The 14,012-nt window shown below is 39.9% G+C and overlaps 2 protein-coding genes across 2 annotated transcripts; one reads left to right on the top strand and one right to left on the bottom strand.

The window, feature by feature from the left end:
- The first annotated feature begins 30 nt into the window (after window positions 1-30).
- enpp5 (ectonucleotide pyrophosphatase/phosphodiesterase 5) lies at window positions 31-5,895 on the top strand. The gene is made up of 4 exons (XM_043219039.1): window positions 31-159; window positions 1,573-2,436; window positions 2,978-3,154; window positions 3,652-5,895. The coding sequence occupies exons 1-4, from the start codon at window positions 54-56 to the stop codon at window positions 4,032-4,034; spliced, it is 1,530 nt and encodes a 509-aa protein (XP_043074974.1). The 5' UTR covers window positions 31-53; the 3' UTR covers window positions 4,035-5,895.
- Window positions 5,896-6,133: 238 nt separating this feature from the next.
- Window positions 6,134-11,315, bottom strand: eif5 (eukaryotic translation initiation factor 5). Its single transcript, XM_043219040.1, has 12 exons — window positions 11,205-11,315; window positions 10,710-10,935; window positions 9,957-10,236; window positions 9,662-9,743; window positions 9,411-9,583; window positions 8,458-8,569; window positions 8,233-8,351; window positions 7,979-8,143; window positions 7,725-7,886; window positions 7,071-7,235; window positions 6,592-6,732; window positions 6,134-6,504 (listed from the first exon to the last, which is right to left on the bottom strand). Exons 3-12 carry the CDS (start codon window positions 10,026-10,028, stop codon window positions 6,406-6,408), a joined length of 1,290 nt encoding a protein of 429 aa, XP_043074975.1. The 5' UTR covers window positions 10,029-10,236; window positions 10,710-10,935; window positions 11,205-11,315; the 3' UTR covers window positions 6,134-6,405.
- Window positions 11,316-14,012: the final 2,697 nt, after the last annotated feature.

Raw genomic sequence — 14,012 nt, 5'->3', positions numbered from 1 at the left:
AATAAAATGAATAGTGCCGTTAGCGTCTAGCGCTATCGATTTTTTCCCCCCCGATGACTTTTCCTTCAAATAATGAGATTCAAATAGCGAGAGATAGGCGGGACTTCCTGTGTTCGACCCTGTGTTTATTTTTTGCAGAGCCAAATATCGTCCACGGAGGTAAGCCGCGCGTTTATTCTGCACGCACGCCGGTCGGAAGCGTTTAATCGCAAAAGCGCCCGTTTTCGCGGCGATGGTATGCTCGATGTCGGAGTCGTTTTGTAAACGCGCTGCGGCGACATTAAGCGCTGTCACCGATCACGCACTGCGCTCGCTCGAGCCGCGCGGTCTCCCGTGCCTTCACCCCAGCCGCCGTTAAAGGTAGAAGCGCACTGGTTAGTTGAGGGCAGTGTTATACAATATCATTTCAGACCCAACGGGCTAGACGCGTGCAAAAAGCGGCACGCGAGCGAAACGAGCGCCGTTACGGGATGCAGAAAGGCGCTGCATTGTGTATGATGTCATCATCTTCCATTTTTACCGACGCGCTGTACGAGTGAATTATTCTGCTCCGTTTGACACCCGTTTCGACCTGTTTGAGCGTTTAGAGTCCGAAACGCATCCCGTTAGCTGTTCCATTATGTATAAGAAAAACGCACCTGTTAACCGAGCAGGCGCGCTGAGAGCAGGCTGCACTGCCATGACCGACCGACACATACATACCCGCACATACGTGCAGTCACGGTCGTGTCTTACTGAACGGTCCGCCGTAGAGAGTGCGAGGATGTATTTTTTAAGACAGTCAGACGCTCTCTCTTGTTTAACGGCGAGTTGAGTCGTTTGTGTTATTGTTTTTTTTCTTCCCTTATTTATCTTTGGTTGTTTTAGTCTTTAGCTTTAGCGTAGCTGCATTTGCCTGTTGAAAGCGTGAACCGTGGTTTACAATAAACTATATTGTAATACAATATAATATAATATAAGTGTAAATTATGTATTTTTGTTTAGAACCCTCCCTCCATATTGACCTTTAACGGAGCTGCATTATATATATGTATATACACACACACACACACACACACACACACACACACATGTATGTATATATATGTGTGTGTCTGTGTATGTTTTAATACAGTTGAATATACATACGAATAATATAATATAATATAAGATTAATTCAACATTATTCAGAAATTACAGATTAATTTAATCAGATTAACCCAACACTTATTCAGAATATACACTGTAAGCAAACATAATTTATATCCGCACGTGCCCAAACAAAAATATATCTGGTTGATTTTCTATACAGACAGTTCTGAAAAGTCGAGCTGTTTAAGAAAGACTTGTTTTGAATGATTTTACATGCATATTACAAACCTTGCGTACCAAGATTACACCTTTATTGGATTGTAATTTTATTCAATTAAAAATTAATGCGCATATCTCGCAACTTGCTTATTGTACGCACACGGGAATTCAGATAACTGTAAAAACATTATTGACTTCAATATGCGCATGTACATGTGGTCAGTGGTCAAAACTTTCTTTCCTTCCTCATTCATGCCTATACGGTACGTTTGCTTTTCGTAGGTCTCCCATTCGCAGAACCATCTTGCATCATGCCAGACTTCTTAGTGATTAAGAGCTGCTTCCTGAGTTGCTTATTAGTACTGCTTCAGACATCGAGCTCACAGCAGGACGAGCAAAGCCAGCTGCTGCTGGTGTCCTTTGACGGCTTCCGCTGGGACTATGTGAATCGAGTACCCACACCCAATTTCCGTGCCCTGATGGATGAGGGTGTGCAGGTGGAACAAGTGGAGAACACCTACATCACCAAGACCTACCCTAACCACTACACCTTAGTGACAGGATTACACGCCGAAACCCACGGCATGGTCGCCAATGAAATGTACGACCCCGTTCACAACCGCTCTTTTTCCATGGAGGGATCTGAAGCGTCCGATGCGTGGTGGTGGGAGGAGGCCGTGCCGCTGTGGGTCACCAATCAAAAGGCTGGCCGGAAGAGCGGCGCTGCCATGTGGCCTGGGTCAGACGTAGCGATTGGCGGAACGTATCCAACACATTATTTGAGTTATAATGCGTCAATGCCTTTCGAGACCCGAGTGGAGAAACTCATTAACTGGTTCTCGGGGCCAGAGGCCATCAGTTTTGGCGTCTTGTATTGGGAGGAGCCGGACGAGAGCGGGCATAACTTGGGGCCGGAGAGCCCGCTGATGGATGTAGTCATAGCGGACATCGATGAGAAGTTGGGATTCCTCAGGGAAAAGCTCAAAGCTGCTGGCCTTTATGACAAAGTCAATGTCATCGTCACGAGTGATCATGGAATGACGCAGTTATCGCATGATAAGATTATCGAGCTGGACACCTACGTCAGCCGCGATCTTTACACATGGATAGACAAGAGCCCTGTAGTTAGCATTTTGCCGAAAGAAGGTAAGAATGGGGTTTCTTCTACTTCTTTTATTTTGTTTAAAGGTGCAGTATGTAATATTAAAGAGTGGTTGAAATGGGTACTGCCAAGTTATACCACCCTGGAACGCACATTCAGAGTAGAATTACTGGCTATAGCAATACTTTTCATAGAAACCGCTATGTATACATAACATTTTTGTATGGTTATTATCATTGACAGACAGCAGGGATATTAGACTGCTGTCACTTTAAGAGATTCCTTAGAGGATAAAAAGTAACTTGGTTCAATACCCTCTGACTCAGCAACATCTTCATATGAGCGCGCCTCTCTGACAGTGCTCACTACTGAACTAAGATAAGATCATCTTAATCATAAAATATGAATTAAAATGTTGTATTGTAGAAAGTTATTTGCATTACCGTTATCATCACAGAATACAACACAACAAAATATGCCTTTTTAAACAGAACTATAGGCATATTTTGCCATTTAAATGTTTTCTCATCAATGTTACATGTTTGGTGACACATGCTTTATAGCGTTATTCTTTTCCTAACCCAGGCAAACTTGAAGAAGTCTATAATTCGTTGAAAAACGCCAACCCTAACATGGTTGTGTATAAAAAGGAGGAGATCCCAGACCATTACCACTACAGACACAATGCCAGGATCATGCCTCTGATCATAGAGGTCAAAGAGGGCTGGACGGTCATGCAGAACAGGAACGGATCTTTTATGTGTACGTATTAACATTTACATGCTTTTAAGCAGAACGTAGTATCCATAAAATCCAAGATTTTATTTCTTCATCATTTTGGAGAAATGTAGCATCACATCACTTGCAGTGAATGGGTGCTGTCTGATAAAAACCACGGCCAAAACACCACAACACAATTTTAGTTGGTAATTTAACTAGTTGAACATCTTAATTATGCACTTATTTGTTACAAAAAATCAGCTTTTTGCTTCACAGTCAATGGGCTGGACTAGTGTTGTGGATTATTGTGATGTTTTCAAGACTCTCATTCTGACGGCACCCATTCACTTCAGAGGATCCACTGCTGAGCAAGTAATGTAACGCTACATTTCTCCAAATCTGTTCCAATGAAGAAACAAACTCATTTGCGGTTGTCTGAAAATGTCCAATTTTTATCAAACTATTCCTTTAATGGCATTCATGTTCTTACTAAGCAGTATCAGAAATAGTTATCTAACCATTACTTGCTTGATTTTCAGTGGGAAACCATGGCTATAACAACAGCCTCCCCAGCATGCACCCTGTGTTTGTCGCCCGCGGACCAGCTTTCCGCCGCGACTACACCAAGTCCTCCATGCGCTCCGTCGATCTCTATCCTCTCATGTGCAGCATTCTTGGTCTCAAGCCCTTACCTAACAATGGCTCTTTGTCAAGCGTACAGGATCTTTTAGTGGAGACGTCAACCCCAAAGCCAGTGGTCCCGCCCTTGCCCAGAGAGCCTTCCTGTGCGTGGGCCGTGGGATCGGTCCTCGGCGCTGCCCTCGTGATCGGGTTCCTCTTCATTTTTGTGCAGCAGGTGACTCAGAGGCAGCATCTGCCGCTGCATCTGTCCAACAGTGAGATAACACAGCCCTTACTGTAGGGTCAAACACAAGGGTCGTTGGCACTTTTCTCATTCGAGGTTCTCAAAGTGTGTAGCACTGATTATTTCTCTAGTGCCGTATATCTCGATTCATGCTAATATAATTCAGATAACACTTTTTAAGCAGCCAGCATGGTTGCTCGAATTCAAAAGCGATCGTTATCCACGGTAATGTGCCAAAGCCGAATATATACCAAAAGCAATATGGGGAAAGATGCTACAGTGGAAAAAGGTTGCGCAATCATCAAAATCATAGCTGACTAAGCCAACGGTGCCCTCTTCTGGTGAAGCTGTCGGTGATACCTTTATTCTAGTCATCTAAAATCTAGTATGTGAAAAAAAACAAAAAAACAAGTTAGCATCCCCATGCTTTTTTTTCAATTTGAATCTGAAATTTATTTAATAAAAGAGATGCCCTATTCTCTTGAGTTTGCATTAAGTGAATGTCCTGGGTTCAAACTGATAGCATTTGTGGCATAAAGTCAATTATCACAAAAATGTATTTCTCCATCCCACCTTTATTTTCCAAAATAAGTAATTGAAGATCTGGGATACACTTACACAAGGCCCTTAAATTGGAAAACAGACTATTCGTAGACATTAAAAACGTTTTAATAGTATAGACACAGGCGGCAAAAAGTATCAATGTTAACATAATTTTAACCTTTTTTGTGTATTGTATTCACTATTTTATTTTCCCCCATGTCAACTCAATGCTGTAAACCATAAACCCTAAAAAGACTGTAAAAATGATTCAAACTGCTTTACAGTCCAAATGTGCAAACAATAAAAAAAAACTATACTACATTTTAAGTGATTTCATAATATGGCAGGCTTCGCTTTTTTTCAGGAATCTGATAAAAGGGAAATTCTAAAGAACAGCCTATATTTGAAAAAGAAATGTTTTGTAACATCAATATCACTTTTAAGCTCAAAACATTATTTTAACATCATTTATAAAAATGGCAAGCTTGCCCTCATTTACTTACAATGGAAGTGCCTCATAGTAACTTCCCCGTTTCTTTTTTCTTCTAAATAAGTACAACGAACACTGCCATAAATGCTGCTGAACCCAGAACATTCTATTAACTGAATGTCACGGATATTTAAAATTCTGAACAGAACTATTTAAGGGACGTTAGTAGCAGTCGCTTTTTTAATTTGTTGTTATTCTCATACCCATAGTACATTTGTTTGTCGATTAGTTAGATGCAGTCGTTTAAGTTGGCACATTAATGTTAATAAGTGTTAATGAAAAAAAAGCTGGTAGTTGTCAAACTACCTCCGTGTTGCACTAAGATCAATGTAAGCTAATCAGGATAGAGAGAAGTATTAGACTAGTCGGGTGTTTTACCTTATCTGCATTTTGCACAATGTAATACCATCCAAAATTTATATTAAAAAAAAAAAGTGTGTATGTGCCAAAATCCTCAATGATGGACATAAAGTAGTAATAGTATTAAGTCCTGCATTAATGTATTTTGTACTTTTTGAAAATAGCATTTAACAAAAAGCCCTGTGTAGGGCAAAACACTGTGATCCGTCTTCTACTGGTGCAAAGACTAAATGGAAAATAATATTTATGATCTTTGATATAAATGTTGCTGAAGTAGAAATAGTTAGCTGCTTGCAGAATGTTAGGATTGTTTCTGTTTTTAAGAAGGGTTATGACTTTCTCTATAGATGTGTGCAGAGACTGTTGTGTTTTGTGTTAAGTATTTCTATGATTTACTGGTTGTGTCTTACATGTTTTGGATTTTATGGCCTGATGTCTGATTTTGGTTTGTCTGAAGTCCCATAACTAAAACATTACTTTAAATGTGCTACATTAAAAGGTAAATAAAGGCCCGGTTTGGAAACATCTGAGTGCTTGATATCTACCTACTGTACATAAGATGTTTTTGAAATTAGGATCTTTTGTTCACCAAGTCTGCATTTATTACAAATTTTTAGAGAGAGAGAGAATTATTTGTATTTGAATACTTCAATAGAATTTGTGATGCAATGCTGATGCTAATTTTTAGCATCATTACTCAAGTCACATGATATGGCCTCCATATTAAATATTAATACTGTTTAAACCAACTTAAGACACAGGGTGGAATTCACAGGCAAATCTTTAATAGTTGCAAAAATACAAGGGGAACTCGTGTGCATTTATGCTCTATAATCTAAGAAACTCATGCATACAAACAACAGCAACAATTCATCAATAGAGCTGGTGAGAAAAGACTAAAATAAGAGGCTTTGAGCAGATCGCTAACCCAGGCCTACAGCTGAAGAAAAGGCCAAAGGAGGTGAAAGGCATGCGTCTGACAAAAAGAAGCTGAGCAATATGTGAAGAGGCAACTGAAGCTTTTTGGTTTCATCTTTAAATGGCATCAATATCAATGTCCTCCTCCTCATGGTCCACCTTCTCAGGTTTTGTGGTCTCCATTTTCAACTCGCGGGCAGAGGAGGAATACACCACCTAGAGAAGATGGAGACATTGTATTAAGAAATGTTGAATCAATTGGGATCTAAATATCCTAGTTTTGTAATTGTGGCTTATTTTTACCTCAACATTGTCATCATCATCATCTTCCTCTTCCTCACTGCCTTCACTCTCCTCCTCTGCCTCCTTGAGCCATTTAACAAAGGGCTCTGCCTTGGCATGAATCTCTTTTGCCAACTCTTTGGAGACATACTTCTTAGACACCTATAGCAGAAACATCACAAACAGGTTTAAACTGCAGAACACTACACTAGTCAAGTGTGCTTGCCTCCATCAGACCCTGGGCTCTCCAGCAGCATGTAGGTCAGATGTTACCATATTACAACCCCCCTCCAACTCTCAGGCTAAAATGACATGGGTTGCCTAGCAACAGGTAACTGACCACAACATCCATTCATCTGCCTGTTTTTCCTTAAAGAGCTGAGATCAGAACTGGATTCATGCATATAAACTTTTTTTTTAATCTGAGCCGACTATGACCTACATCGTTTCATATGAGAGTCTAAAAGGTCAAGTCTAGAGGCTGTGTGTCGGCGGGTTACCTTTTCAGCCCACGCGAGTATGACATCTTCCTCCAGCAGATCAGCGTCATACAGGTCTTTGAGTATTATGGGGACTCTGGGTAAGAGCTGAGTCTGATGAAGCTTCACTAGGCATTCAAAGCCACCTAGAAGATACTTCTGGGCTTTCTTATTGTTGTGGCAGAACTGTGGACAGAAAAGTAAACTTCTTACAAAAACAAGACAGTATGACAGTGTCATTTGTAAAAGCAGCAGCAGTGCATAAAAAAGGGGTTTGTATGCATGGGAAGTCTTTGCTGTTATATAATGCAGGCTTCCCCAATCAGGCTTTTTTTCCCTTTCCTTCAGTTGAATCACTGATGTCACGTGGACTTTAAACCATGTCTGCACTATCTTTCTGGCCCTTCATCGTGTCAGCTGGGTTGCTGTCTTTGTAGGGTCAGAGAGCTCTTGCATTTCCTCAAAAATATTCTAATGCGTGTTCCAAAGATGAATGACTTATTGGTTTGGAACGACATGAGGGCGAGTAATTTATGACATTTTTCTCTTTTGGTGATCTAACTCTTTATGCTGTGAGTGCTGCATGACTAAAAAGAAAAGATGTAAAAAAAAATAAAATAAAAATTCTGCTCTTTAAACGTTGAGAATCAAATGTTCACAGATATGAGGACATACCCTGAGGAAGTGACGCTTGTACTTCTTGATCTGTTCACGGATGTTCTCATCAAAGAGCAGCTCGCTCAGGATCAGAGGACCCATGGCCTTCACATCCAGCCTTTCAGCCTCAGCCAAGATCTCTTTATCTGCAGAGTCAATCGCTCCACTGTCTTTCTTTTCCTGAAGGGCAAAAAAAATGGAGTTGAATAAGGAGAGTGTCTATACGTAGAGCAATTTTTCCCAAATTATCAGTGCAATTTTAAGACAACCACCTTCACAAAGTTGTAAAATATGTTGACCCTCTCCTCCAGGGATTTCTCCAAGTCATCAGTGAGCGTGAGACCCTTGGCGTGCTCGCTGATCTCCTCCATCCTGCGACGCTGGGCCTCTTCTGTGGTCTCCTCAGCCCAGTCTTCATCATCGTCATCATCCCCATCCTGTCATAACATCACATTTAACACCAGGGTTTTTCATCTCTTATGCTTGTGAGGGGTTTTTCAGGAAATGATCTCAAAGCAGCACTTACCACAGCGTCAGGGGCATCTATGTCATTATGGTTTCCAGCTTCACCACTTGAGCCATTCTCTTTGTCCTTCTTTCGGTTCTTCTTTTCCTTTTCTTTTTTCGCAGATCCACTCTCATTCTCTGCACCAACAAGACAGGAGAAAGTTGAGTGTACAAGACTTAAGGAACATCCATTTCCAATGTTTTTTTTTTTTTAATTTACTGTCTCTTTAAAGTCTGTACTTACCTGGTGGATTCTTGAGAATGAAGGTGCATAGTTTGTGTCTGGTGTCCAACATGCCTCGGTATCCACAAGCCTTGCAGGAGTTTCCAATGGTCTGCTTCTTGGGATTAACGTGCTACAACGAGGGCAAAATCTAACTATTAAACTACATTGATAAAGAGGCTGCTCAACAAAAAATTCTGCTACAAATGTGCGAGGCAAAGTGCTCACGATTGCTTTCTGTACTTAACCTGCAGAAGTTATGAGAGAAAAAAACAACAAAAAAACAGCATATGCTTAGCCCCATGTACAAAGTATAGATTCAGGTGTTATGTCTTATTCATAACGTTACAGAGAGGATATAAGGCAGACTGCAGCATGAAACAGAAACCAGGCCAGCTGAGACCATGCAAAATCTCACAGAGCTCTCAGTACTGCACTGCAGAGGAAAATTAGCAGGTGCACCAGAACATTGCTCAAAAATAAAAAAGGAATTAATCTTTAAAACAAGACATTTCTGGCCGTCTATTGGAAGCTCACGCTCTATTATACTTTTGACACACATGATAAGATACTGTATGATTTGAACGAATGTCTTATGGGTTTAGAATGTGACAGAACTTTACGTTTTGAGCAAACAAACCCATTATGAAGTAACCACTTCTTGCCATTGGCTGACTGTTTACGCAACCGAAAACAAGAGACTAAATATAACAATGAGAAACCGAAGGTGGCTTGTATACAGTTAATGACACAGCTAATTTCCTGAAAAACAATCTTGACACATGGAAGCTACATGCGTGACCCTATAGAGACCTGCATACTCAGCACCACGCATTCAAACATAAAGGGCACTCAGTTCAACAGGGCATCAAGGGCACCCGGTTCAACGCGCACCAGAATGCAACCGTTCGTTAATAGTCCCACTTCACCCATGACCCTTCCTAAATGCACATGGCAAAAATGGAAATATTTACCAAATCAGTTTCAGGATTGTCACACTCAGGACACAGCACAAACTTGCGAATGAATCCATCTAGCATGTCTTGCAGTTTGTTTGCCTCGTGAGATCCATTGACAATGTAGCGGTCATTCTTGGTGTCAAACTGGGTTTGGGCTCCCAACTCACAACCAAAGAATTTGGTGGGATCTAAACAAGAGGATACGGTATAACGGCGAACGCAGAAAGACATATTAAAGCGAAACGGCTTTTGAAAACAATGCTCACATGTCGGAGGCCTATTTAGAGCCTTAGCAACATCAACCATGTTGACTATGACGGTCTTAATTCCATTCCCTTTGCCTTCCACCTGTGGAAAACAAACACTTTAGTTTGCATGTGTAACTATTACATAGCTGTATAACGGTCAAATTTAATAATAACCTTTACAAAAAGAATTAAGGGAAATAAATTATATTAATTTGGATTTAATATTAGGAAGCATTAACCATTTATTTACATACAACTGATTAAATCTAAATTAATATTTATTTTCTTGATAATAACGGTGTTTAACACCCACCTTAGCAATGAGACGGGGCATTTTATAGCGGTAGAACTGGTCTGACACGCTGCGATTGACATTGATAGACATTTTGGCTTCCCGTATGGTTTATCAGCAAGACGAGAAGATTTTGAATTGGCAATTATTAGTATCTTCTGTTTGAAGAGGAGGGGATGACATAAACGACTGCAAGAGTACTTTGTCTCTGACATGAAAAGGGTACGGCCACTGAGGCTCCAGGCTTCGAGCTCGTTGACTAAGTTCCCCCCAAACAGGTTCCGGCAGCTGCACTATAGCACTGCAAAAAAAGGACAGTGTATGAGGATTAAGAGCAGAAAACAACAAATGTATTACCACTGTGATATCAACCACAGCAGACATCTAAATTGAGGTGTGCCCACTCTCTATAAGCCTGGCTAGTTATCTACTAGGACCACCTGACATGGTGATATTGGGGTCTGCATGCATACATTGTCAATATTGAAATAATTTGCTGTTGAGGACAGGCAACAATGACACACAGACTCAGGCATTCTGGTGCAGCATTTACTTGCATGCTGATGGGATGAAACCCCAAACAGGCCTGTGTTGAGCAACCTCATGCTGCAGAGTGCGTCACACCATAGGAGGACGCCATTTTATTCGGTGCAGTATGCAACACATTAAGATGCGAACTCCTAGATCTGGTTAAACAAACCAACTATCGCGAGAGCACACGCGCGGTCACGAGAGAGAAAAAAAATACACTAGAAATAACAGAAATCAACGTACCTTTCCCATCCGTAGCTCCTGTCGTCCAGGTACTCACCGTTTTCGCAAAACAAAGACATAAACACACCGCTGGTCGCCCTGAGAAGAGGTGAACTACTTGTTTGAGTTGGTCGGTTTAGTTTAGCTAGTTAGGGGTCGGCACAGCGGTGCCTGACTGGGTTACACCTTGCAGAGCAGAGTGATAAACCCTGGAGAGAAAACTCACGACGCCCTCAATACAGGGGACCTGAAATAAAACAGCATTCGTGAGCAAAACTTCACAGTCAGCGACATGATGATGCTGTTGATGTGAACCAACACGACTGACGTATAAGAGCTAACGTTAACATTAGTCCGCTAACATATGGCAGCATTACCAAAACCTAACACGCAGTATCTCCTCAAGCCAGAGCGCGAATATATTTATTTACCAAGTGGGACCAACACAGAATAATTCCTTCTTCGGAAGAATTCCCTAAAGGATAGGCCGATATATTATCGCCAAGTTTTACTCACCTCTCGCACGCTTCTGCTCGTATGCTAAACCACAATGAGCACATAAGACCTCGTGACTTCCAATCTTAACTCGGCTACAGGATAGCCCCGCCCCCTGCCCTACACGGATGTTTTGATTGGCTTGCGCCTCACAGGATTAAATTCGATTTGTCAAGTTTGCTATCAATCATAGTGGGCACGCCGATTTACTTGCCGATTGGGAAATATATATTTTGTGATAAATAACTTTATTATTTTAGATAGATACATTTTTATACGTAAATTCCACATACGCTCCGTTTTTTTCTGTATTAGACTAACATCTACATTTTGGGGGTTACATATAGTTGTTTCTTTTTTTATGTGATGTCAGACTGTTTTACATAAGCCAGCTTTCATTAGTCAGCCCATTTTGTTCTTTTGCAATAATAGTGCAAATAAGCGCAAATTTGCTGATATGGTCATTCCTGTTAGGGTATGCATTACATTATGATATCCCCACCATGTTTGTCCTGATATAAGTCTATTGGATAAATCAGAATATTATAAAATGGAAGTCATTAGTTTGTTTTCCTTTATCCAGTTATCTCAATTTTTTTGTTGTAGAATTTTTTAGGTTGTAGAAATTTACTGTGCTTTGGCTCGAATGGACGTTGTCATCAAGTTACCGTTTTTGCCAACTCTTGTATATATATATATATATATATATATATATATATATATATATATATATATATATATATATATATATATATATATATATAATTTTTTTTACATTTATTTATTTATTTTTTAGAATTTTAGAATATTAGCATGAAACAGATATAGCTATAAACTACAGATATAGCCACAATTACAATTGTCCAACCTATTGTTTTTTGTTTTTTTAAATTTGCCTCTCCTTTTATGCATTGTGCTTTTGGAAGCATCACAAATTCCACATGCAGCCTGGGACAGTGGATGACACCCGGGTGAATTCTCTGGATGTGTTTACAAACCACTGGAACAAAAGATTCCTGGCTGAGCACATCATGATGTAGGCCAGTGGAGAGGAATGCAGGGCACAAACAGCCAGTATGGGTTCACTGGATTACCTGTGGCATTTTTCAGGGTTCAGAGGGTTTACTGATGTAAGCTACAGTGACAAAATCCTTTATCTTTACTGTGCAAAGGAAATATGCTATAACATTAGAGGCAACAAACACATTTTCAGCTATCATTCAACAATAACATTATGTGTTTTACAGCAGCAAAACGGGCTAATATAGCTTAAGAGAGCATTGCAACTCAGTTCACTTATTCACATAAATGTGATTCTTCTGCGTGGTGAAGTAAAATCAATGGGCCGCTTGTTGGCAGTAATTTATGCATTACCGATGCTTTTATCCAGCATATACATATAAACATTAATTACATTAAACATTAACAGTACAGACATTTTTACCACAAACATAGATTTTTCTATCTACTCTTAATCCTTTACTCAGTTCTGTTATCATATATTCACACATTCTCCAGTGAATATTTGCTCCGCCTCTGCCAAAACAGGTGAAGAACATCTGTGGATATTCTTTAGGTCTTATTACAGATTTCCCAACTGGGTTGAAGTCAGGGCTCTGGTGGAGTTGTTCCAGAATAACAACCATTTTCTTGCTATTCATAGTTTTTCCCTCGTGTGCTTATCCCTGCTGATGAAATGAATGTTGCCCCTGATTGCGGATCTCTGGCTGGCTGAAATAGGGGATTTGCATGCATTTTGTTCTCGTGTTGCTCTCCTGCTATAAAGCAGCTCCAGCTCCATGCATGACAATAGCGCTGTTGTCACCTTTGGCTGCATTTTATCCACATTGCCCTTGTTTCTCATGCCTTAGTAGGTCAGCCTGATATTAGCAGTGCCTAGGATGTGCCATTTTTTTTACCTGCATTTCTAACACTAATCTGAGCCGCTGTTTTTAGTTGTGAAACACCAGAAGGGTGCATTATAAAGAATATGCAAGTAAACAAATGGCAGAAGGGATACTTCCGAAGTTATTTTACGAGAAAGAATTATGCCTTTTTTCACCAGTGAAACAAACGTTAAATGTGTTCAAAAAGTTTATTGAAGTTTTAGTGACAGTGCCACACATTATAAAGCAAGTATGACAAATGTCCTGTCATTTCAAGTTATTAATTTTTTTTTTTTATGTATTTGTTCCAATGGGGGCTTTTTAAATACCCCCAGTCTGACAAAGCATTCACAGCTAAAGATTTACAGCAAAATCAGGCAGTTTTACCTTAAGATTTGTATGAATTATAAAATCCTAATAACCAATTTGAAACATTTTATTAGCTAACTGGCTAATTAGATACATGAGCTAATTAGCTAACTCAAGACAATTGTTAAATATAAGATCCTAATATTTTTATTCAACCAACTAGTTAGAATACATTTGATAAAAAAAATAAAGAATTTGATTTTCATAACAGGATAACTAGCCTTATATCCCATCGCCCTCTGGGGGCATTTTATCCCATCAACTGTATCTGAGACAACAATAATGTCATATTTAGAATATAATATTTTTTTCCTTAAATAACATATACTCCCTATATAAAGTCCACACTTTTCTCTTATAATCTGTGATGTTTTACGGCAAAACAACGTGCTTTAAAACGCTTTTTTGTTACTGTTGAAAATTTGACTGCCCACACCGTAAAACGCCAAAAAATAAAAGCATGGTGGAAATGAGCAGCTTTTCAAACGGACAGCAGGTGGCAGCATAACATGCATATAACTGCTAAACTGAAACGATCGTGCCATTCATGACAACATCGCCCCCTCATTGTGGT

This window comes from Puntigrus tetrazona, chromosome 20, assembly GCF_018831695.1.
Source record: "Puntigrus tetrazona isolate hp1 chromosome 20, ASM1883169v1, whole genome shotgun sequence".
NCBI lineage: Eukaryota > Metazoa > Chordata > Actinopteri > Cypriniformes > Cyprinidae > Puntigrus > Puntigrus tetrazona.
The sequence above is the reverse complement of the archived record's forward strand: the minus strand, read 5'-3'. Positions and strand labels throughout refer to the sequence as shown.